Source organism: Phoenix dactylifera, chromosome 18, assembly GCF_051530095.1.
Source record: "Phoenix dactylifera cultivar Ajwa chromosome 18, Ajwa_hap1_PhDact_Kaust_v1.1, whole genome shotgun sequence".
NCBI lineage: Eukaryota > Viridiplantae > Streptophyta > Magnoliopsida > Arecales > Arecaceae > Phoenix > Phoenix dactylifera.
The window spans coordinates 785,610-808,874 of record NC_143207.1 but is presented as its reverse complement, the minus strand read 5'-3'; the positions used below and the strand labels follow the sequence as shown (position 1 = coordinate 808,874).

The 23,265-nt window shown below is 42.4% G+C and overlaps 1 protein-coding gene across 6 annotated transcripts in view; it reads left to right on the top strand.

The window, feature by feature from the left end:
- The first annotated feature begins 390 nt into the window (after positions 1-390).
- LOC120105084 (uncharacterized) overlaps positions 391-23,265 on the top strand; it is a 123,895-nt gene continuing 101,020 nt past the window's right edge. For 3 of the 6 annotated variants that reach the window (XM_089928482.1, XM_089928481.1, XM_089928483.1), the window contains exons 1-4: positions 391-931; positions 1,013-1,087; positions 1,222-1,508; positions 1,585-1,627. In XM_089928482.1, the coding sequence (XP_089784608.1) occupies positions 920-931; positions 1,013-1,087; positions 1,222-1,508; positions 1,585-1,627 (417 nt within the window). In that variant the 5' untranslated portion in view covers positions 391-919. Of the gene's footprint in view, positions 932-1,012; positions 1,088-1,221; positions 1,509-1,584; positions 1,628-17,854; positions 17,982-23,265 lie in introns of those variants that run through there. The other 3 variants (XM_089928484.1, XM_089928485.1, XM_089928493.1) reach the window with 3 other exon arrangements.

The window sequence follows — 23,265 nt, the reverse complement described above, 5'->3', positions numbered from 1 at the left end:
TTTTCCGAAAAGTAACAAATGTACTAAGTGGGGTTATGTTAATTTGAGATGGGAGTGCTGTTAGGAGTGTGGAGACAATCATATGAGATAATGCCTCACGGACACTCGAGTTTATGTTTAATATTAGAACTTACATATGTCCACACACATATAGTAGTAGTCTATTTTTTTTCCTTTTTATTATGCAGTATTGTTATAATGGTATTTCCATCTCATATAGATATTTATTTATTTTTTGCCCTTCTAGATATGGTATAGCATATGATTTCCCGATGTGTCTCTCTTTAGAACTTTCTTTTAAGAAGATTAATGTATGCGAATGGCTGTTCCATTTGTCTTAAAAGGTCTATATCCAAGGCACAGGCATCATCCTTAACTAGCTGAGAAACTCCATAGGGTAGAATGATGCATGGTTATTTGGACATCCATGGAGCAATCATCTCTAGTGAGCTAGTACAGAACAAATTTACTTTTTTAGAGTGTATCATCAAGCTTATCTTTGGCTCCCAACACGCTTCATATCCATTAATGGCATATACAAAGAGGCCAAGGGGATGATTTGTCACTGTATAGAATCTCTAAAAGCTAATAATTTGTTTGCATACTTGAGTTTTAAAAGCCTTCCAGATGCAATGCCTTCAATGAAGTAATGTTCATGCCATGATTCAAGGTTATTACTACTATCTATTAATTAGGCAAAGAGAGCTGCTACTCGACCATTCCATTTTCACAAAATGCTAGCAAAGAGGGCTGTAATATTTGTACATCTTTTGTTTTTTAATTCATATGTTTGTTTTCTGTCTTGTCTTTTCCTGCAGTGTTAGTTCTCTGACAAACTAACCCTATCATTGTGTAGCCTTGATAGGGAACCTCTCTGCAAAAAATAAAAGCCTGGGAAAAGGAAAAAGGAATCCCGTTCATGTATGACAAGGTAGAATTTGATCTCCGGAAACATATGCCAAATTAGTGACAGCTTATGATTTATTTAAAGCCTGTCCTTTTGATATTTCAGGTAAGATTGCTAGAGACCTTGGAAGAACATACTGTGCTCAGGCATCAGAGAGAGGAGGAGAAGCGGCGAATATGGGTGGGCTTTCATTTTCTGTTTTTCTTGCTTCCAGTGTCTATCTGCTAGATGCTCTATATTTTGTATTTTATGTATTTTATCTGCTAGTGCCAAGAAATATCTGTGCTTACTCCTTCGGCCATCATTTTATGTAGGAACAAAAGAGACTGCGGGAGCAGTTTGCTGCCAAGCACGAAGCACTATTTGGGAGTAAGCCCAGCCCAATGCAGCAGGTAACAGGGAAGAAGCCTTTGGGTCAGAGCTCCAACGCGAACATGGTAACTGGGACATTGACTTCTCGTTGTGTCTCAACACCTTGGCTCGGCTACCCTTCTACACACAGGCCCCAACCGTTGAGCAATTCTATGAAGAAACCTGGACCCTCCCAATTTAGCTCATTTGAGAAGAAAACAAAGAATAGTACATCTCTGACAAAAGGAAGGTATGTGTTTAGAGTTACTTAATTTGTCCTTTCACATGATCCATCAGAAGTAACTTTTGGTTTGCCATGCTCTTAGGAAGCCGTTCAATGCTACAAGTCCTAGCACCAAATCTATCAAGGTAATAAACCCACTTAATTCTCAAATTAGTTCTTTCATGCTATACGGAAAATAGGTGTGCCTTTTTTTTTTTTTTGAAAATCTGCAGATATTTAGACATGGTAATTCTGCACATTAAATGAATTACCTTACCACAATAAAATTGAAGTTGCAGTAGTATTTATATGCTTATTTTTAATTTGATTTAAACAAATTTTGTGCAACAAATTCCTTTGATCTATATTATCGAGACAAATAAACTATATAGAGGCATAACTTTACTGAGTTGGAATTCATGACTTAGAACAACCTTAATGCTGCAGGGAGAATGTATTTCAAAAATAATTTTTTGGAGAGTATGTGTTCTCTTATATTTTAGGATCCATATTTTAATTGAATAATTTATAAAATTGTAATGAAGGATGATGTCTTATCAAATGCTGCTATGAATGTGGATACATTAGATGTGGTCAATCCATATATTTTTTTTTGTGTGAAACCAGCTTTTTAAGTGCGGTATGGATAAAACCAGCTTGTTAGAGAGGAAATTTTGTTTAACATTGCATGCCCATTGATTTTTCTTTTCCCCAGGAGAATGCTTTAAGTGATTCTACATGTGGCGACACTTCTACACAAAGTGACGTATATTTGATACTATTTTGTTATTTCAAATTAGTGGTTAAGTTTCCAAATATGTATTGAGCATTGCACTTTTCTACATGCATAGTTTTTCTTCAACTGCTGGCAATTTCTGAAAGAATTTTATGCAGGAAACTTGCGTGTCACCCATTGCTACTAATGCAAAATCTAAGATTCTAGAGGGGAGAAGCCACCTTTCTTTTCTCCCTCTGTTTCACCATTGAAGCAGAGGGGAGAAGCCATTTAGGCTAAAAGGACACTCGTTTGCTACAAAGCTGGTTTCTGTATCTAAGATTTAGGACCCAAGAAGGGCTTTAAATTGAACAACAAAGAAAATGACAAATTTGGCTCTACCGATATATGCTAAGATCTTTGACACTGAAGAATAAGAAATGCTAATGTTAAGATCTTTCGCATTTATAACGCCATAATATTTAGATATGATAGTGGAACAGTTAGAGAAAACTAGAATGTTAGAGGGATGTCTGTTTCATGTGAACAAAAACTTTTCAACCCAATCTGGACAGGGCCATCTATAGCACGTTGAGCTGATATTTTTACGAGACTGCCCCATTCTAGAATGTTGTGCTGATTGTGATTTGTGAATAGTTTTAACAGTAATCCAATAATTAATGGCACTCACGAATCATATAAAAAGATATAATTGACTTTTCAATCTTTGGCCGAATTGGTTCTGAAATCAACAATGATGTCACTCCTACAGTCTATGGGAATACCTCCTGATATCTGCTGCCATATGTGTGCATGCAGGATAATAAGTGAACTGCCACTGTGTCAACCTTGTGCATAGACTAGTTATAGTTAAATAACAAATCACTGGGCAATTGACATGGAAAGTAAACCTGCAAGCCTCCTCCTATGAACCACCTTAGTTTTTTTCTTTTTTCTTTTTGTTTTTTGAGCAACCCACGAGAAGACCCTATTAATCTTCACCACATTCAGGCCTGCGAGACCGTACATTTTTATTTTTCATTTGAATGCGAAAGCAACAGGCAATCTTATATATTTTTCCCCTTCGCTGCATGTTTATGGTCTGAAATAAGATAAGAAATTTGTGTTGAAATAATTAGATTGAAAGGCTTAAAATGCTCTTCGTATTCAAGTTTCTCTCACAATTAGGGCTTCTAGTAAGTATTTGAAGTGACAGCTAATTATTTTTTTCATGCTTTATGGTACTATCTTTCTTTTTTTATTCTGAGGAAAACTTTATGGTAGTATCATATCTACTATCTCCTATATTTGACATTCTTGTTGAACACAGTATTTTTGGTGTTTTACCATTAAAGGGGGAAAAGAAAAATCAGATCTATTTGTTTGATTATGTAAAGGACAAACATTTGTTAGACAGTCGAATTTATACTTTATGATTCTAATGAAGAAAAGAGATGTTAGTAACATTTCTTGTTAACCTCAATAAAAAAGGGAAAAATAGAAAAGTGCACTGTTGCTTGTGTTTTCCTTCTCATACGTGAACACTTGTTAGGTCTTGTAGCTTAATCTAGATTCCACTTCGATAATTTTCCGGAGTAGACAACCTTGGTGGTGGCATCAACAATGGCCTTGATGGCATCAAGGATTGTGGTTCCTGTTGCAAAGGATCGCTCGAAGTTCAAAACATTACCATGCTTTGCAATGTCTGAAAGAAATAAGAAACAAAGTCAATCTAAGGTGTTTAGAATGTTTACCAATTGTTAGATTGTTCCCACTGCGTCCTTGCCAAGTGATAGTCCGTCCTCCACACCGACAGCCCAAGTTGTCGGCATGGCTCCCAGCTACAAGGATCTTCTTGGCCTTCTTAGGAATAGGCAACAGTGGATTGTCCGTAGACATTCCATTTTTTTGTAGTACAAGTGATTTCTCGTCTCTTCGTCTCCATTCTCCTCTCTCTCTCTCCCGCTCCGTCTCCACCGGAACCCCTGGCCCCTTTCTTTCTTCTTCTTTCACCTCCGGCCGAGCCCTTCTCCTGTCCTTCCTCTCTTTTTGCTTTCCCCCTCCTCTTCTCCCTCTCGCCGTGCCACCGTGGGGTGGGCCTCCTCCGGGAGATGCTCCCACCTCGGAGCGGCAGAAGGGAAGGCCCTGGACCTCCTCCGAAGTGGTGCCGGAGGAGTCGAACGGGGTCCCCGAGGTGGGGCCGAGCCCCTGGGAGCTCCCCTGGGGAGGCCGACGCTTCCTCGGCCTGCAGCCGCTCCGGCGACTGCGGCCGAGGGGTGCCCTTCTCCAGGGTGGGAGCAGTGTGACAGGGAGGGGCTAAACCTCCTTCGAAGTGATGCCGGAGTGAGTTTTAGTCTCCGGGCATCTCCCTTACCCCGATCCGACCACGGCGGAGGAGAACCACCGTGACCGAGGAGGCGCGAGAGATACAGCTACGATCCTCCCTTTTTTTCCGCTTTTTTTCTTTCTTTATTTTCTTTTATTTTCTTTTTCGCCTCCTCCCTCTGTGGTGGTGCCACCACCTCCTCACCGGAGGGGGGTGGGACTCGGCCAGGGCTTGACAGCCCTGCGGTCGCGTCAGGGTACCCTAGGGCAACCGCGGCTGAGCCTGCGGTGCCTGTAGGCCGAGCCCATCTGGGCTCGGCCCGGATTGGCAACTGGGCTTGGGATGGGCCTGGTTGGGCTCGGCTTCTCCTTTCTTTTCTCCCTCTGTTTTACCATTGAAGCAGAGGGGAGAAGCCATTTTGGCTAAAAGGGCACTAGTTTGGTACAAAGCTTGTTTCCGTATCTAAGAATTAGGACCCAAGAAGGGCTTTAAATTGAACAACAAAGAAAAATGACAAATTTGGCTCTACCGATATATGCTAGATGAGGTCATACAACTATGCAGAACTTTGACACTGACGAATAAGAAATGCTAATGTTAAGATCTTTCTCATTTATAACTTCATAATATTTAGATATGATAGTGGAACAGTTAGAGAAAACTAGAATGTTAGAGGGATGTCTGTTTCATGCGAACAAAAACTTTTCAACCCAATCTGGACATGGCCATCTGTAGCACATTGAGCTGATATTTTTACGAGACAGCCCCATTCTAGAATGTTGTGCTGATTGTGATTTGTGAGTAGTTTTAACAGTAATCCAATAATTAATGGCACTAACGAATAAGAGAGATGTTAGTAACATTTCTTGTTAACCTCAATAAAAAAGGGAAAAATAGAAAAGTGCACTGTTGCTTGTGTTTTCCTTCTCATACGTGAACACTTGTTAGGTCTTGTAGCTTAATCTAGATTCCACTTCGATAATTTTCAGAGTAGACAACCTTGGTGGTGGTGTCAACAATGGCCTTGATGGCATCAAGGATTGTGGTTCCTGTTGCAAAGGATCGCTCGAAGTTCAAAACATTACCATGCTCTGCAATGTCTGAAAGAAATAAGAAACAAAGTCAATCTAAGGTGTTTAGAATGTTTACCAATTGTTAGATTGTTTCCACTGCATCCTTGCCAAGTGATGGTCCATCCTCCACACTGACAGCCCAAGTTGTCGGCATGGCTCCCAGCTACAAGGATCTTCTTGGCCTTCTTAGGAAGAGGCAACAGTGGATTGTCCGTAGACTTTTCATTTTTTTGTAGTACAAGTGATTTCTTGCCTCTTCGCCTCCATTCTCCTCTCTCTCTCTCTGTCCCCCTCCGTCTCCACCGGAAGCCCTAGCCCCTTTCTTTCTTCTCCTTTCACCTCCGGCCGAGCCCTTCTCTCGTCCTTCCTCTCTCTTTGCTTCCCCCCCTCCTCTTCTCCCTCTCGCCGTGCCACCATGGAGTGAGCCTCCTCCGTGAGATGCTCCCACCTCGGAGCGGCAGAAGGGAAGGCCCTGGACCTCCTCCGAAGTGGTGCCAGAGGAGTCGAACGGGGTCCCCGAGGTGGGGCCGAGCCCCTGGGAGCTCCCCTGAGGAGGCCGACGCTTCCTCGGCCTGCAGCTGCTCTGGCGACTGCGGGAGAGGGGTGCCCTTCTCCAGGGTGGGAGCAGTGGGAAAGCGAGGGGCTAAACCTCCTCCGAAGTGATGCCGGAGTGAGTTTTAGCCTCCGGGAGCCTCCCTTACCTCGATCCGACCACGACGGAGGAGGAGAACCACCGTGACCGAGAAGGAGGCGCGAAATACCCAGGTACGATCCTCCCTTTTTTTTTGCCCTCGTCTTTTTCTTTCTTTATTTTCTTTTTCACCTCCTCCCTCTGTGGTGGCGCCACCACCTCCTCATCGGAGGGAGGTGGGACTCGGCCAGGGCCTGACGGCCCTGCGGTCGCGTTGGGGTATCCTAGGGCAACCGCGGCTGAGCCTGCGGTGCCCTGGGTGCCTGCAGGCCGAGCCCGGATTGGCCACTGGGCCTGGGACGGGCCTGGTTGGGCTCGGCTTCTCCTTTCTTTTCTCCCTCTGTTTCAATGGCTAAAAGGACACTGGTTTGCTACAAAGCTGTTTTCTGTATCTAAGATTTAGGACCCAAGAAGGGCTTTAAATTGAACAACAAAGAAAATGACAAATTTGGCTCTACCGATATATGCTAGATGAGGCCATACAACTATGAGGAACTTTGACACTGACGAATAAGAAATGCTAATGTTAAGATCTTTCGCATTTATAACGCCATAATATTTATTTATGATAGTGGAACAGTTAAAGAAAACTAGAATGTTAAAGGGATGTCTGTTTCATGTGACCAAAAACTTTTCAACCCAATCTGGACAGGGCCATCTATAGCACGTTGAGCTGATATTTTTACGAGACAGCCCCATTCTAGAATGTTGTGCTGATTGTGATTTGTCAATAGTTTTAACAGTAATCCAATAATTAATGGTACTAACGAAGAAAAGAGATGTTAGTAACATTTCTTGTTAACCTCAATAAAAAAGGGACAAATAGAATAGTGCACTGTTGCTTGTGTTTTCCTTCTCATACGTGAACACTTGTTAGGTCTTGTAGCTTAATCTAGATTCCACTTCGATAATTTTCCAGAGTAGACAACCTTGGTGGTGTCAACAATGGCCTTGATGGCATCAAGGATTGTGGTTCCTGTTGCAAAGGATCGCTCGAAGTTCAAAAGATTACCATGCTCTGCTCTGTCTGAAAGAAATAAGAAACAAAGTCAATCTAAGGTGTTTAGAATGTTTACCAATTGTTAGATTGTTCCCACTGCGTCCTTGCCAAGTGGTAGTCCATCCTCCACACTGGCAGCCCAAGTTGTCGGCATGGCTCCCAACTACAAGGATCTTCTTGGCCTTCTTAGGAAGAGGTAGCAGTGGATTGTCCGTAGACTTTCCATTTTTTAGTAGTACAAGTGATTTCTCGACTCTTCGTCTCCATTCTCATCTCTCTCTCTCTCCCCCTCCGTCTCCACCGGAAGCCCTAACCCCTTTCTTGTTAGATATATGCCCTAGAAGCCAATTTGGCTGACACATTGTTGATTCTAGGGACATAATTTTGTACTTGACTATTTATTATTGAATAAATAAAAGGCGTCTTTTCATTCATATTGTTTATGTGTCTATGAATCGTCCAAGAAATTAATAAGATGATGATACATATTCTCAAGAGTTGAGAATTTGAGCCATGTATCATTGGTGATTAATTTCTAAATGCTCCTGATCAATGGATCATCACGAGGACGGTGATCGATCCGATCAGTGCACAGATCACTTTCCTTCTGGATGGACGAGACTTGAGTCCACAGTGTAGGGACACTGAAGTGATAGTGCAGGTGCTTGTTAGAGAACAAGGGTACTGAGCGTGACCAAGACAAGAAGTCACTTGGATGTCTATCCACTCGTCAGTGACTTGTTTGATGTTGCAGTAGTGTGACTGGTCCTTTGACCTGCGGTGCTTCGGCTACTCACAGTGAGGTTATTATAGTTTGACTGCACACATACATGGTCTCTAGCCATATGGGTCCATGCAGTGTAGATTGGCTGCAGTAAGTTCACTGTAGGAGTAGGGTATGCACCTATAAGGAATCTATCGACCTTGATAGAAGAGGAGTGATCCTATGTGATTTGTTAGACTGAGTTCTAAGACCTTGGCCAGGGCAGTAATATAAAGTGGAAAAAGAGTTTTCCACTATCAAACTCGAGTCGAATAAATCTTGACATATGACAGACGATGGGGTTTGACGAGTTGTCCATGACCTCCGTCTTGTAGGGATCCACGATAGTAGGACTGTATCACATGTTAACTGCACCTAGAGGTTCATCATTCCATTCTGCTGGGTAGCCACTACATGCTGCTAGGTGTCACTGGTGGATGGTGGGACTCATAGGGATTATCTTGATGATCGATAAACCCTAATGAGTTGAGTTGGAATTGTTCCAACCAATTGAAAGGAGTTTTCAATGATATAGTGATAGAGATCACAATATATCTCACTACCAGTCAGAATAGAACCTATGGGGTCACACACACTAGAAGTATTGACCGATCCGATGGTTGAAATCGTGATTAGGAATCACAAAGAAATCAATTTGATTGATAGAAGTTGAAGAAGTGAACAAAGGGAATTAATTAATTAGACTTAAACACAAATCCTACTTCGGGTAGGATTCCTAGAGTCCTAATTGGATTAGGGCTGGGAATCCTAGTTGGAGTAGGACTGGAATTCCTACTTAGAATAGGATTCCTACAATCCTAATGAGATTAGGAATTTTGAATTAAAATTGGATTCCTACTTGGAGTAGGATTCCTAGAAATCCTAATTGGATTAGGACTTCGGATTCAAATAAGAGTCCTAATTGGATTAGGACTAAAATTAAATACATCCTAATTAGATTAGGATTCTTTAAGTCTAAATTAATTATTAATCTAATGAATCAACATGACTCCTAATAGGATTAGGATTGAAGAGTTCAATTGAGTCATGATTCATTCAAGTCCTAATTGGATTAAGACTAGCGTAGATTGAACCAAATTTGGCTAATCCTAATTGGATTGGGATTAAACCATGAGAGAAGCACCTAATCCTCTTTGGAAGAGGATTAGGTTAACCAAGTAAGAGGGACATCAGCCCCTCTCACTTGGCTAGGGCGACATGAAGAAGCTAGGGCCGGCGCCCCCCCTTCTTAGGCAAGTTGTCATTGGAACTCCTAAAAGTTAGGAGCTCCAATCCCTTTATAAGGAGGACTAGGGGCCGGCGCCCTAAGCAATTGAATCCTCTTCTCCTTGCTGCCGCCACCCTCTCCCAACTCCCTGGTTCAGCCGCCAACAAGAAGGAAAAAGAAGAGAGCCTTGTCCGCCTCCTCTTCCTCCAATCCTTCTTCCAACGCGGGGAAAAGAAAGAAGGCTGCAGAAGCTGTGTTCTTCTTCCTTGAGTTCCTTCTTCCTCTTCCTCCTCTCAAGCACAATCAAGGGTTGATTGAAAGAGAGGAGATCAGCCATCAAAAGAAGTCTTTGCAAGGGAGCTAGCACCCCGAGAAGACAAGAAAGCTTTGATCGGTTCTCTACTTCGTGTGGATACCCGTAGAAGCCGGACGTTTGAACGGCTTCAAACGAACCCTCTTCCAAAACCACGAATTCAGATTTGCGGTGATCATCTACCCGTGCAAGGTGAAGATTTGATCTTCCTATTAGTTTTAAAAGTTTTAATTCTTACCTAATTACGAAAGGTCTCGAAACAACGTTCATGCGATGAACGTCGAACTCGTGCATGCCGATTCCGCTGCCATCTGAAAAATTTTTGAAATATCAGCGGCATGGGCGGGTTCCCAACAGTGGTATCAGAGCCTAGGCTTCGTAGATTAAGGTAAGAATTAAATATTTAAAGGCATATTAGATCTGAAAATTAAATGATCATGCATGCTGAAAAATTCTGCATGCAGATTTTTCAGGGGTGCTGATTTTTACATGCTGATTTTTATGTGATAAAAAGATGATTCTAATTGCATTGTTAATGAGATTACAAAGTTTAGAATCATGATTAGCATGATCAGCGACCTATGTCATGATATAATCAGTTAGTTTTCAGATCTGAAATTATAATTGTAGCATACGGTGATGATCATAGGATTCAAACCCTTTTGGTATCAAATGTAATGACCTGCGATGTGATCTGCGATGTCATGTAATTTTTCAGATGCTTGCATGCATCTTATTTGATATTTTGAGAGGCCTGCGTGCCTCCTAAAAGGAGATGTAATTTATTTTTATTTTTATTTTACATCTGGTTGTATTTCTGTGATGTGATGTACATCAACGATCAAGTTGAAGCAAAGGCATGAGATGAAAGGCGATCTAAGCGGTTGATGGCGATGGGATCAAGAGTTGATCAAGGATCGAATCAAGGAAGCTTGGAACCAATTCAAGAGTTGAAGACCACTTGATCGATTGATGTGCATGTGCTTGTAATACGACCTAATTAGAATCCATGATCATCACCTAGTTAAAGTTTAGCTTTAATTATTGCCGCGATTATAACTGCCTGCAATGCGCCGTTTACATGTGATGTGAATGAGAGTCGGGTAGATAGGTTTACATGTGATGTAGCAAACCCAATTGAGACCTAAATCAAAACCTCCTCAATCAAGTCGAGAGTGAACCGACATGAGCAAGTCATATTAGATTAATTGATCTAATTGGTGTCTAGGAAAGCATGAAAGGTGGTTACTTAATTAGGACCTTACTCTCTGAGTAAGGGGAGCCTCCCACCTGCTTACCTGGCCAATTGTTTGATTACCTCTTATGAAGGGCTCAAGTTGCAAACACTAAGACCTGATTAACCAATATTAAGTCAATAGGTCTTCCACTGTAGTAGAGCTGCTAAGGCCTTTCTGATGTTGACTTGTCTCGGCTAGACACAGTGGTCAAGTTGCATCGGGGGGCTGGACATCTCTATAGACATGAGATGTTGTAGGGTAAAGGTGGGGTTGGGCACCAATAACTGTTAGGTGAGGACCCAATGACGACTTTATTCCTACGGTTATACGGTGGGTCTGACTTAACTAAGAAATGGGACCAATAACTGTTAGGTGAGGTCTTCATGGCTTAGAGACCAAGTTACACTGCAACATGCTTGAGAAGCATTGTACAAGAGTTGTACACTCATCCATCTATGTGTCACCAATAACTGTTAGGTGAGGTAGCATGTAAATCGGTGGGACCGCAGTACCCACTAGAAACCCTAGTCGTATGGGATTTCCGTTTTCCTACCAGGGGAGTGTGAGGAATTCAAGAAAATAGTGGGAGTCACATTTGTTCTAAAAGACCTTAGAACAGATTAGGATCAAGTACAAAAGTCTAACTAGAATCTTTACTCTCTGCAGATACAATGTCGGCTTCAAACCCTTTGACCCGTATTCTTGAGACCAACCGACTGACCGGAACCAATTACAAGGACTGGCTTAGAAATCTCAAAATTGTTTTGGACTGTGAGAAAATAGGCTATATACTCGATTCTGATATCCCCACACTACCAGCACGTCCTACTGATGTTCAGCGTGAGATGCATAAAAAGTGGTTGGATGATGACATTAGAGTAAAATGCTATATGATGGCATCTATGTCTAATGAACTCCAATGCCAGCATGAAAATATAAAGACTGCTAGGGACATACTGGCACACCTGCAAGAGTTGTATGGTGAGCAGAGTCGCACGGCTCGTTTTGAAGTGTCCAAGAGGCTTTTCAAAGCGAAGATGCGCGAAGGGCAGTCTGTCCATGATCACGGTCTGACCATGATCAAGGACCTAGAGGAGCTTGAGAAGCTCGGTATGGACATGCACAAGGAATTGCAAGTGGATTTGATCCTACAGTCACTTCCTGATTCATTTGGTCAGTTTATAGTAAACTACCACATGAATAAGATTGAATGCACTAAGACTGAACTAATCAACATGTTGGTAAATGCTGAGGGAGCCTTGAAAGGTTCAAGGGGCAATGTCCTTGCTGCTGAGTTGACTTCTGGTTCCAAGAGAAAGTCTACTTGGAAGAAAAAGAAGCCTGCAAAGAAGCAGAAGAAAGACAAGAAGCCAAAGAAGGAAGTTCAAAAGAAAAAGGCTAACGACAAAGGAAAATATTTCCACTGCAATGTCGAAGGCCACTGGAAGAGAAACTGTCCTTCATACCTCGAGAGCCTGAAGAACAAGAAAGACACACCTTCAGAAGGTATAGACTTGCTCATCATTGAAACTAATCTAACGATTTCTTCTACTTCTAGTTGGGTTATAGATTCTGGTTCTAGTGCTCATTTGTGCACTACCATGCAGGGTCTAAAGGAAAGTAGAAGGCTGGCGGAAGGTGCGGTAACCCTTCGGGTTGGCAACGGGGCAAAAGTTGCTGCTGTGGCTGTGGGCACCTACCATCTGCGACTACCGTCTGGATTTAGTTTAATACTTAGAGACTGCTATTATGTACCTGTTGCTAGCAGAAATTTGATTTCTGTTTCATGTCTAGCACAGGAAGGTCATGTTTTTACATTTGACAAAGACTGCTGTTCTATTTATTTAAGAAATAAAATAGTCGCACGTGGTTTTATGATTGACAGTCTCTATCATTTACATATGGATGTATCTGTGAATGTTACCGAGCAAGATGTGAGTGCCAAAGGATCCAAAAGATCCAGAGATGAGATAAATCAAAGGTATTTGTGGCACCTCAGGCTTGGCCATATTGGAGAGGACAGAATGAACAAAATGGATAAAGATGGGCTCTTAGGCTCATTGACTTCCGAGTCATATCCAATTTGCGAGTCCTGTCTTCAAGGAAAGATGGCTAGACTGCCCTTTGTAGGACATGGGGAGAGGACCACTGAAATACTTACCCTAGTACATACAGATGTATGTGGCCCATTCGATGTGCTAGCCAGGGGACGTTATTCTTACTTCATTACCTTTACTGATGATTATTCACGGTATGGGTATGTGTATCTTATGAGACACAAGTCTGAATCCTTTGAAAAGTTCAAAGAGTTCAAGAATGAAGTAGAAAAACAAACTGGAAAACCTCTTAAGGCTCTTCGATCAGATCGGGGAGGAGAATACCTTAGTGGGGAATTTCGGGACTATCTCAAAGAAAACGGCATAGTCTCACAATGGACACCTCCGGGTAAACCTCAACTCAACGGGGTGTCAGAGAGGAGAAATCGGACCCTATTGGATATGGTCAGGTCCATGATGAGCTTCACTGATTTACCTATGTTCCTTTGGGGAGATGCCTTACTCACAGCGATTTATTTATTGAATAGAGTTCCCTCTAAATCCGTTCCTACCACACCGTATGAGATATGACATGGTAAGAAACCAAGTCTGGGTCATCTCAAGATTTGGGGATGTCCGGCCCACGTCAAGTGACTACAGGCGGACAAGTTAGAGGCTAGGACCATAAGTGCTCGTTTTATAGGATATCCTAAAGAGTCATTAGGATACAATTTTTACGTCTCAGAGGATCACAATGTGTTTGTGAGCCGTCATGCCATCTTCTTGGAAAATCAGTTTATCCTTGATAGAGGCAGTGGGAGGAAAATTGAGCTTGAAGAGAAAATCTCTGAAAAGCAACGAGTCATGGATCCTATAGAACCCATTCATAAAGAGCCAGTACACGATGTCCCTCAACCACCTCGTAGATCTAGTAGGGTCTCCCATCCTCCCGATAGATACTTAGGTATACTAGAAGAGGATACCGAGGAAATGTTCCTAGTGGGAGATAGGGATCACATACAGGATCCCAAAACCTACAACGAGGCGATATCTGATATTGATTCCGAGAAATGGCTGGAAGCTATGAAGTCAGAGATAGACTCCATGCATTCCAACCAAGTATGGACCTTAGTAGATCCACCAGAAGGTATTGTACCTATTGGATGCAAATGGATCTACAAAAGGAAGATAGGTTCGGATGGAGAGGTAGAGACCTATAAGGCAAGGCTTGTGGCGAAAGGGTATAGTCAGCGCGAAGGCATTGACTATCAGGAGACCTTTTCACCTGTAGCCATGCTAAAATCCATCCGAACATTGCTTGCCATTGCAGCATTTCATGATTATGAAATCTGGCAAATGGATGTGAAAACTGCTTTCCTGAATGGATATCTTGATGAAGATATCTATATGGAACAGCCTTTGGGTTTCACTTCCAGTGATGGAGATCACAAGGTCTGCAAACTGCAAAGGTCCATCTATGGACTAAAGCAAGCATCTCGGAGTTGGAACACTCGTTTCGATGACGCAATCAAAACGTTTGATTTCATCAAAAACGAAGAGGAACCGTGCGTTTACAAAAAGGTTAGTGGGAGTGCTGTCGTTTTTCTCGTACTGTACGTAGATAACATTCTCCTGATTGGGAATGATATTCCCATGCTAACCTCGGTCAAGGTCTGGTTGTCAAAAGAATTCTCCATGAAAGACCTTGGGGAAGCATCCTATATTTTGGGAATAAAGGTCTATAGAGATAGATCTAAAAGGATGCTTGGCCTGTCACAGAAGATGTACATAGAGGAGGTGCTGAAGTGGTTCAGCATGGAAAACTCCAAGAGGGGTCTCTTACCCCTAAGGCATGGAATTCATCTCTCCAAGAAAATGTGCCCCATCACATCTGAGGAGATTCAACGCATGAGCAAGATTCCTTATGCATCGGCAATAGGAAGCCTCATGTATGCCATGCTATGTACACGACCTGATATAGCTCTTGCTGTGAGTGTCACAAGCAGATATCAGTCGAATCCAGGTGAAGAACACTGGACAGCTGTGAAGAATATTCTTAAGTACTTGAGAAGAACTAAAGATTTATTCTTGGTTTTTGGAGGATCATCAGAGTTAAAGGTAGAAGGGTACACAGATTCAGACTTCATGACTGATGTCGATGACAGGAAGTCAACATCTGGATACGTGTTCTTGTGCAATGGTGGTACGGTGAATTGAAAGAGTTCTAAACAACCGATCATTGCTGATTCTACTATGGAAGCTGAATACATCGCCGCCTCTGAAGCTGCTAAGGAAGGCTTCTGGTTCAAGAAATTCATTGCAGAGTTGGATGTGATGACATCAGATGCCATAACACTCTACTGCGATAATAATGGCGCCATAGCCCTTGCTAAGGAGCCAAGGTCTCATCAGAAGTCTAAGCATATAGAGCGGCGCTTTCACCTCATACGCGACTATGTGGAGAAGAAATATGTAGAGGTGCAGAGAGTAGACTCCGCGGATAACATGGCAGACCCTTTCACTAAGCAGCTGAGTCAGCAGAAGACTGAAGCCCACCTTGAGAAGATGGGCCTAAGGTACATGACCAATTGGCTTTAGTGCAAGTGGGAGATTGTTAGATATATGCCCTAGAAGCCAATTTGGCTGACACATTGTTGATTCTAGGGACATAATTTTGTACTTGACTATTTATTATTGAATAAATAAAAGGCGTCTTTTCATTCATATTGTTTATGTGTCTATGAATCGTCCAAGAAATTAATAAGATGATGATACATATTCTCAAGAGTTGAGAATTTGAGCCATGTATCATTGGTGATTAATTTCTAAATGCTCCTGATCAATGGATCATCACGAGGACGGTGATCGATCCGATCAGTGCACAGATTACTTTCCTTCTGGATGGACGAGACTTGAGTCCACAGTGTAGGGACACTGAAGTGATAGTGCAGGTGCTTGTTAGAGAACAAGGGTACTGAGCGTGACCAAGACAAGAAGTCACTTGGATGTCTATCCACTCGTCAGTGACTTGCTTGATGTTGCAGTAGTATGACTGGTCCTTTGACCTGCGGTGCTTCGGCTACTCACAGTGAGGTTATTGTAGTTTGACTGCACACATACATGGTCTCTAGCCATATGGGTCCATGCAGTGTAGATTGGCTGCAGTAAGTTCACTGTAGGAGTAGGGTATGCACCTATAAGGAATCTATCGACCTTGATAGAAGAGGAGTGATCCTATGTGATTTGTTAGACTGAGTTCTAAGACCTTGGCCAGGGCAGTAATATAAAGTGGAAAAAGGGTTTTCCACTATCGAACTCGAGTCGAATAAATCTTGACATATGACAGACGATGGGGTTTGACGAGTTGTCCATGACCTCCGTCCTGTAGGGATCCACGATAGTAGGACTGTATCACATGTTAACTGCACCTAGAGGTTCATCATTCCATTCTGCTGGGTAGCCACTACATGCTGCTAGGTGTCACTGGTGGATGGTGGGACTCATAGGGATTATCTTGATGATCGATAAACCCTAATGAGTTGAGTTGGAATCGTTCCAACCCATTGAAAGGAGTTTTCAATGATATAGTGATAGAGATCACAATATATCTCACTACCAGTCAGAATAGAACCTATGGGGTCACACACACTAGAAGTATTGACCGATCCGATGGTTGAAATCGTGATTAGGAATCACAAAGAAATCAATTTGATTGATAGAAGTTGAAGAAGTGAACAAAGGGAATTAATTAATTAGACTTAAACACAAATCCTACTTCGGGTAGGATTCTTAGAGTCCTAATTGGATTAGGGCTGGGAATCCTAGTTGGAGTAGGACTGGAATTCCTACTTAGAATAGGATTCCTACAATCCTAATGAGATTAGGAATTTTGAATTAAAATTGGATTCCTACTTGGAGTAGGATTCCTAGAAATCCTAATTGGATTAGGACTTCGGATTCAAATAAGAGTCCTAATTGGATTAGGACTAAAATTAAATACATCCTAATTAGATTAGGATTCTTTAAGTCTAAATTAATTATTAATCTAATGAATCAACATGACTCCTAATAGGATTAGGATTGAAGAGTTCAATTGAGTCATGATTCATTCAAGTCCTAATTGGATTAGGACTAGCGTAGATTGAACCAAATTTGGCTAATCCTAATTGGATTGGGATTAAACCATGAGAGAGGCACCTAATCCTCTTTGGAAGAGGATTAGGTTAACCAAGTAAGAGGGACATCAGCCCCTCTCACTTGGCTAGGGCGACATGAAGAAGCTAGGGCCGGCGCCCCCCCTTCTTAGGCAAGTTGTCATTGGAACTCCTAAAAGTTAGGAGCTCCAATCCCTTTATAAGGAGGACTAGGGGCCGGCGCCCTAAGCAATTGAATCCTCTTCTCCTTGCTGCCGCCACCCTCTCCCAACTCCCTGGTTCAGCCGCCAACAAGAAGGAAAAAGAAGAGAGCCTTGTCCGCCTCCTCTTCCTCCAATCCTTCTTCCAACGCGGGGAAAAGAAAGAAGGCTGCAGAAGCTGTGTTCTTCTTCCTTGAGTTCCTTCTTCCTCTTCCTCCTCTCAAGCACAATCAAGGGTTGATTGAAAGAGAGGAGATCAGCCATCAAAAGAAGTCTTTACAAGGGAGCTAGCACCCCGGGAAGACAAGAAAGCTTTGATCGGTTCTCTACTTCGTGTGGATACCCGTAGAAGCCGGACGTTTGAACGGCTTCAAACGAACCCTCTTCCAAAACCACGAATTCAGATTTGCGGTGATCATCTACCCGCGCAAGGTGAAGATTTGATCTTCCTATTAGTTTTAAAAGTTTTAATTCTTACCTAATTACGAAAGGTCTCGAAACAACGTTCATGCGATGAACGTCGAACTCGTGCATGCCGATTCCGCTGCCATCTGAAAAATTTTTGAAATATCAGCGGCATGGGCGGGTTCCCAACATTTCTTTCTTCTTCTCCAGGGTGGGAGCAGTGGGAGAGGGTGGGGCTAAACCTCCTCCGAAGTGATGCCGGAGTGAGTTTTAGTCTCCGGGGACCTCCCTTACCCCGATCCGACCACGGCGGAGGAGGAGAACCACCGTGACCGAGAAGGAGGCGCGAGAGACCCAGGTACGATCCTCCTTTTTTTCCCCCACTTTTTCTTTCTTTATTTTTTTTTATTTTCTTGTTCGCCTCCTCCCTCTGTGGTGGTGCCACCACCTACTCACCGGAGGGAGGTGGGACTCCTGAATAGTTTTAAAAGTTAATTATTTTTTTCATGCTTTCTAGTTTATGGTACTATCTTTCTTTTTTTATTCGGAGGAAAACTTTATGGCAGTATCATATCTACTATCTCCTATATTTGACATTCTTGTTGAACACAGTATTTTTGGTGTTTTACCATTAAAGGGGGAAAGAAAAATCAGATCGATTTGTTTGATTATGTAAAGGACAGACATTTGTTAGATAGTCGAATTTATACTTTATGATTCTAACGAAGAAAAGAGATGTTAGTAACATTTCTTGTTAACCTCAATAAAAAAGGGAAAAATAGAAAAGTGCACTGTTGCTTGTGTTTTCCTTCTCATATGTGAACACTTGTTAGGTCTTGTAGCTTAATCTAGATTCCACTTCGATAATTTTCCAGAGTAGACAACCTTGGTGGTGGTGTCAACAATGGCCTTGATGGCATCAAGGATTGTGGTTCCTGTTGCAAAGGATCGCTCGAAGTTCAAAACATTACCATGCTCTGCAATGTCTGAAAGAAATAAGAAACAAAGTCAATCTATGGTGTTCAGAATGTTTACCAATTGTTAGATTGTTTCCACTGCGTCCTTGCCAAGTGATAGTCCATCCTCCACACTGACAGCCCAAGTTGTCGACATGGCTCCCAGCTACAAGGATCTTCTTGGCCTTCTTAGGAAGAGGCAACAGTGGATTGTCCGCAGACATTCCATTTTTTAGTAGTACAAGTGATTTCTCGCCTCTTCGTCTCCATTCTCCTCTCTCTCTCTCCCCCTGCGTCTCCACCAGAAGCCCTAGCCCCTTTCTTTCTTCTTCTTTCACCTCCGGCCGAGCCCTTCTCCCACCCTTCCTCTCTTTTTTGCTTCCCCCCTCCTCTTCTCCCTCTCGCCATGCCACCGTGGGGTGAGCCTCCTCTGGGAGATGCTCCCACCTCGGAGCGGCAGAAGGGAAGGCCCTGGACCTCCTCCGAAGTGGTGCCGGAGGAGTCGAACGGGGTCCCCGAGGTGGGGCCGAGCCCCTGGGAGCTCCCCTGAGGAGGCCGACGCTTCCTCGGCCTGCAACCGCTCCGGCGACTGCGGCCGAGGGGTGCCTTTCTCCAGGGTGGGAGCAGTGGGAGAGGGAGGGGCTAAACCTCCTCCGAAGTGATGCCGGAGTGGGTTTTAGTCTCCGGGGACCTCCCTTACCCCGATCCGTCCACGGCGGAGGAGAACCACCGTGACCGAGGAGGCGCGAGAGATCCAGGTACGATCCTCCCTTTTTTTTCCCCTCTTTTTCTTTCTTTATTTTCTTTTATTTTCTTTTTCGCCTCCTCCCTTTGTGGTGGCGCCACCACCTCCTCACCGGAGGGAGGTGGGACTTGGCCAGGGCCTGACGGCCCTGCGACCGCGTCGGGGTACCCTAGGGCAACCGCGGCTGAGCCTGCGGTGCCCGCAGGCCGAGCCCAGATGGGCTCGGCCTGGATTGGCCACTGGGCCTAGGCTCGGCCCGGATTGGCCACTGGGCCGGGCCTGGTTGGGCTCGGCTTCTCCTTTCTTTTCTCCCTCTGTTTCACCATTGAAACAGAGGGGAGAAGCCATTTAGGCTAAAAGGACACTGGTTTGCTACAAAGCTGGTTTCTGTATCTAAGATTTATGACCCAAGAAGGGCTTTAAATTGAACAACAAAGAAAATGACAAATTTGGCTCTATCGATATATGCTAGATGAGGCCAAACAACTATGAGGAACTTTGACACTGACGAATAAGAAATGCTAATGTTAAGATCTTTCGCATTTATAATGCCATAATATTTAGTTATGATAGTGGAACAGTTAGAGAAAACTAGAATGTTAGAAGGATGTCTGTTTCATGTGAACAAAAACTGTTCAACCCAATCTGGACAGGGCCATCTATAGCACATTGAGCTGATATTTTTACGAGACAATCCCATTCTAGAATGTTGTGCTGATTGTGATTTGTGAATAGTTTTAATAGTAAACCAATTATTAATGGCATTCACGAATCATATAAAAAGATATAGCTGACTTTTCCATTTTTTCTTTGGCCGAATTGGTTCAGAAATCAACAATGATGTCACTCCTACAGTCTATGGGAATACCTCCTAATATCTGCTGCCATATGTGTGCATGCAGGATATTAAGTGAAGTTTCACTGTGTCAACCTTGTGCATAGACTAGTTATAGTTAAATGACAAATCACTGGGCAATTGACATGGAAAGTAAACCTGCAAGCCTCCTCCTAGGAACCACCTTAGTTTTTTTCTTTTTTCCTTTTGTTTTTTGAGCAACCCACGAGAAGACCCGATTAACCTTCACCTCATTCAGGCCTGCGAGACCTTACATTTTTATTTTTCATTTTACTGCGAAAGCTGTTAGATATATGCCCTAGAAGCCAATATGGCTGACACATTATTAATTCTGGGACATTGTTTTGTACTTGACTTTATTATTATTGAATAATAAATAGGCATTCTTTTCATTCATATTGTTTATGTGTCTATGAATCGTCCAAGGAATTAATAAGACGATACATATTCTCAAGAATCGAGAATTTGAGCCATGTATCATTGGTGATTAATTTCTAAATGCTCCTGATCAATGGATCATCACGAGGACGGTGATCGATCCGATCAGTGCACAGATCGCTTTCCTTATGGATGGATGAGACTCGAGTCCACAGTGTAGGGACACTGAAGTGAGAGTGCAGGTGCTTGTTAGAGAACAAGGGTACTGAGCGTGACCAAGACAAGAAGTCACTTGGATGTCTATTCACTCGTCAGTGACTTGCTTGATGTTGCAGTAGTGTGACTGGTCCTTTGACCTGCGGTACTTCGGCTACTCACAGTGAGGTTATTGTAGTTTGACTGCACATATACATAGTCTCTAGTCATATGGGTCCTTGTAGTGTAGATTGGCTGCAGTAGGTTGACTGTAGGAGTAGGGTATGCATCTACATGGAATCTATCGACCTTGATAGATGAGGAGAGATCCTATGTGATTTATAAGACTGAGTTCTAAAATCTTGGCCAGGGCAATATATATAGTGGAGAAAGAGATTTCCACTCTCGAACTCAAGTCGAATAAATCTAGACATATGACAGACGACGGGGTTTGGCGAGTTATCCATGACCTCCGTTCTGTAGGGATCCACGATAGAAGGACTGTATCATACGATAACTGCACCTAGAGGTTCATCATTTTATTCTGCTGGATAGCCACTACATACTGCTAGGTGTCACTGGTGGATGGTGAGACTCACGGGGACCATCTTGATGGTCGATGATCCCTGGTGAGTTGAGTTGGAATTGTTTCAACCCATTGAAAGGAGTTTTCAATGATATTGTGATAGAGATCGCCATATATCTCAGTACCAGTCAGAATAGAACCTATGGGGTCACACACATTAGAGGTATTGACCGATCCGATGGTTGAATTGTGATTAGGAATCACAAATAATCAATTTGATTGATAATTGGTTAACCCGCTAAGAGTTAGTGAGTTGAAGAAGGAATAATTGCAATCAGATTGCAATTTAATTTAATTAATTGGACTTGATTACGAGTTCTACTTGGAGTAGGATCCTTGGAGTCCTAATTGGATTAGGATTTCAAATTAAATTAGAGTCCTATTTGGAGTAGGATTTTTAAAGTCCTAATTGCCTTAAGGCTGAAATTTAATAAGTCCTAATTAGATTAGGATTTTCTTAATTCCTAATTAATTTTAATTTTAATCTAATTAATTAAAAGACTTCTAATTGGAGTAGGATTGAAGAGTTCAATTGAGTCATGGTTCAATTAAATCCTAATTAGATTAGGATTTGGAGGAAATTGAAATGGGTGCAAATCTTATTTTGAATAGGATTGAATCCTAGCACTTGGACCCAACCCTCCCCAATTAATTAGATTGAGTGGGGGCTAACCAAATGGGAGAATAGGGAGGGACCTACGCCCCTTCTCTTGGCTGGTGGCGTGAGGGAAAAAGGAGGGGCCACACCCCTCCTATTTTGAATTCACAAAGGGATAAAGATGAGCTCCTAAAATTTAGGAGCTCATCTCTATCCACACACCATAAAAGGGGAGTTCAAAGGGGCTCCGAATTTTTAATGGTTTTTCCTTGGGATTTTTGGCAGCAAGGAACCTCCTTCCATTCCTCCTTTCAGCCACAAGGAAGCAAGGGAAAAGAAGCTCTTGGCGTGGTCTACTTCATCCCCTTCCTTGGTTCAAACGCGAAGGAAAAAGAAAAGGCTGCGGGTTTTTGTTCTCGTTCCTTTGAACCATCCTTCTTCCTCCTCCCTTAGGCACTCAAGAGTTGATTGATAGGAAGGATATTAGCCATCAATAGTCATCTCTGCAAGGGAGCTAGCACCCCGGGGAGATCTAAAAGCTTCGATCGGTGCTTTGCCTCGTGTGGATACCCGTAGAGGCCGGACGCGTGTGCGGCTTCCATCGAACCTTCAACAAATCCACGTAAATCAGATTTGCGGAGACTATCTATCCGCACAAGGTGAAGATCTGATCTTCTTAATATTTTTAAAATGGTTTATAAGAATTTAATCCTAATCTATCTACAAACGACGGTTTTAAAATACGTTCATGCGATGAACGGATCCCGCATATGCTTTTCCGCTGCAATCTGAAAAATTTTGAAATTTTCTGCAGCATATGAGGGTAACTAATAGTGGTATCAGAGCCATGGTTATGTAGATTAAGATTAGAATTAAATTTTTAAAGACATTTTAGATCTAAAATTTAAAGGATTATGCTTGCTGAAATTTACTACATGCAGAATTTTCAGCTTGCTGATTTTTCTGCATGCTGATTTTTAGATGCTTAGATTAATGATTCTAATATTTTGATAATGTGATTACAAATGTTTAGAATCATATCTTGCATAATCAGCAAGTCATGAGATGAAATAATTAGTTAAATTACAGATCTGAAAATAATATTTATGCATGAGATGCGTATGGTGATGATCATAGATGGACCCTTTGCATGTGCTGAAATGTTATGCAATGTTCTCTGATGCTATGTAATTTTTAATTTTTCAGATGCCTGCGTGCATCTTAAATTCATGTATTAGAGACCTGCATGTCTCATGAAAAGGGCTGTAATTTATTCTTTAATTTTATTTAATTTTTTAAAGCAATTTGGGATGTAATCTGTGATGTGT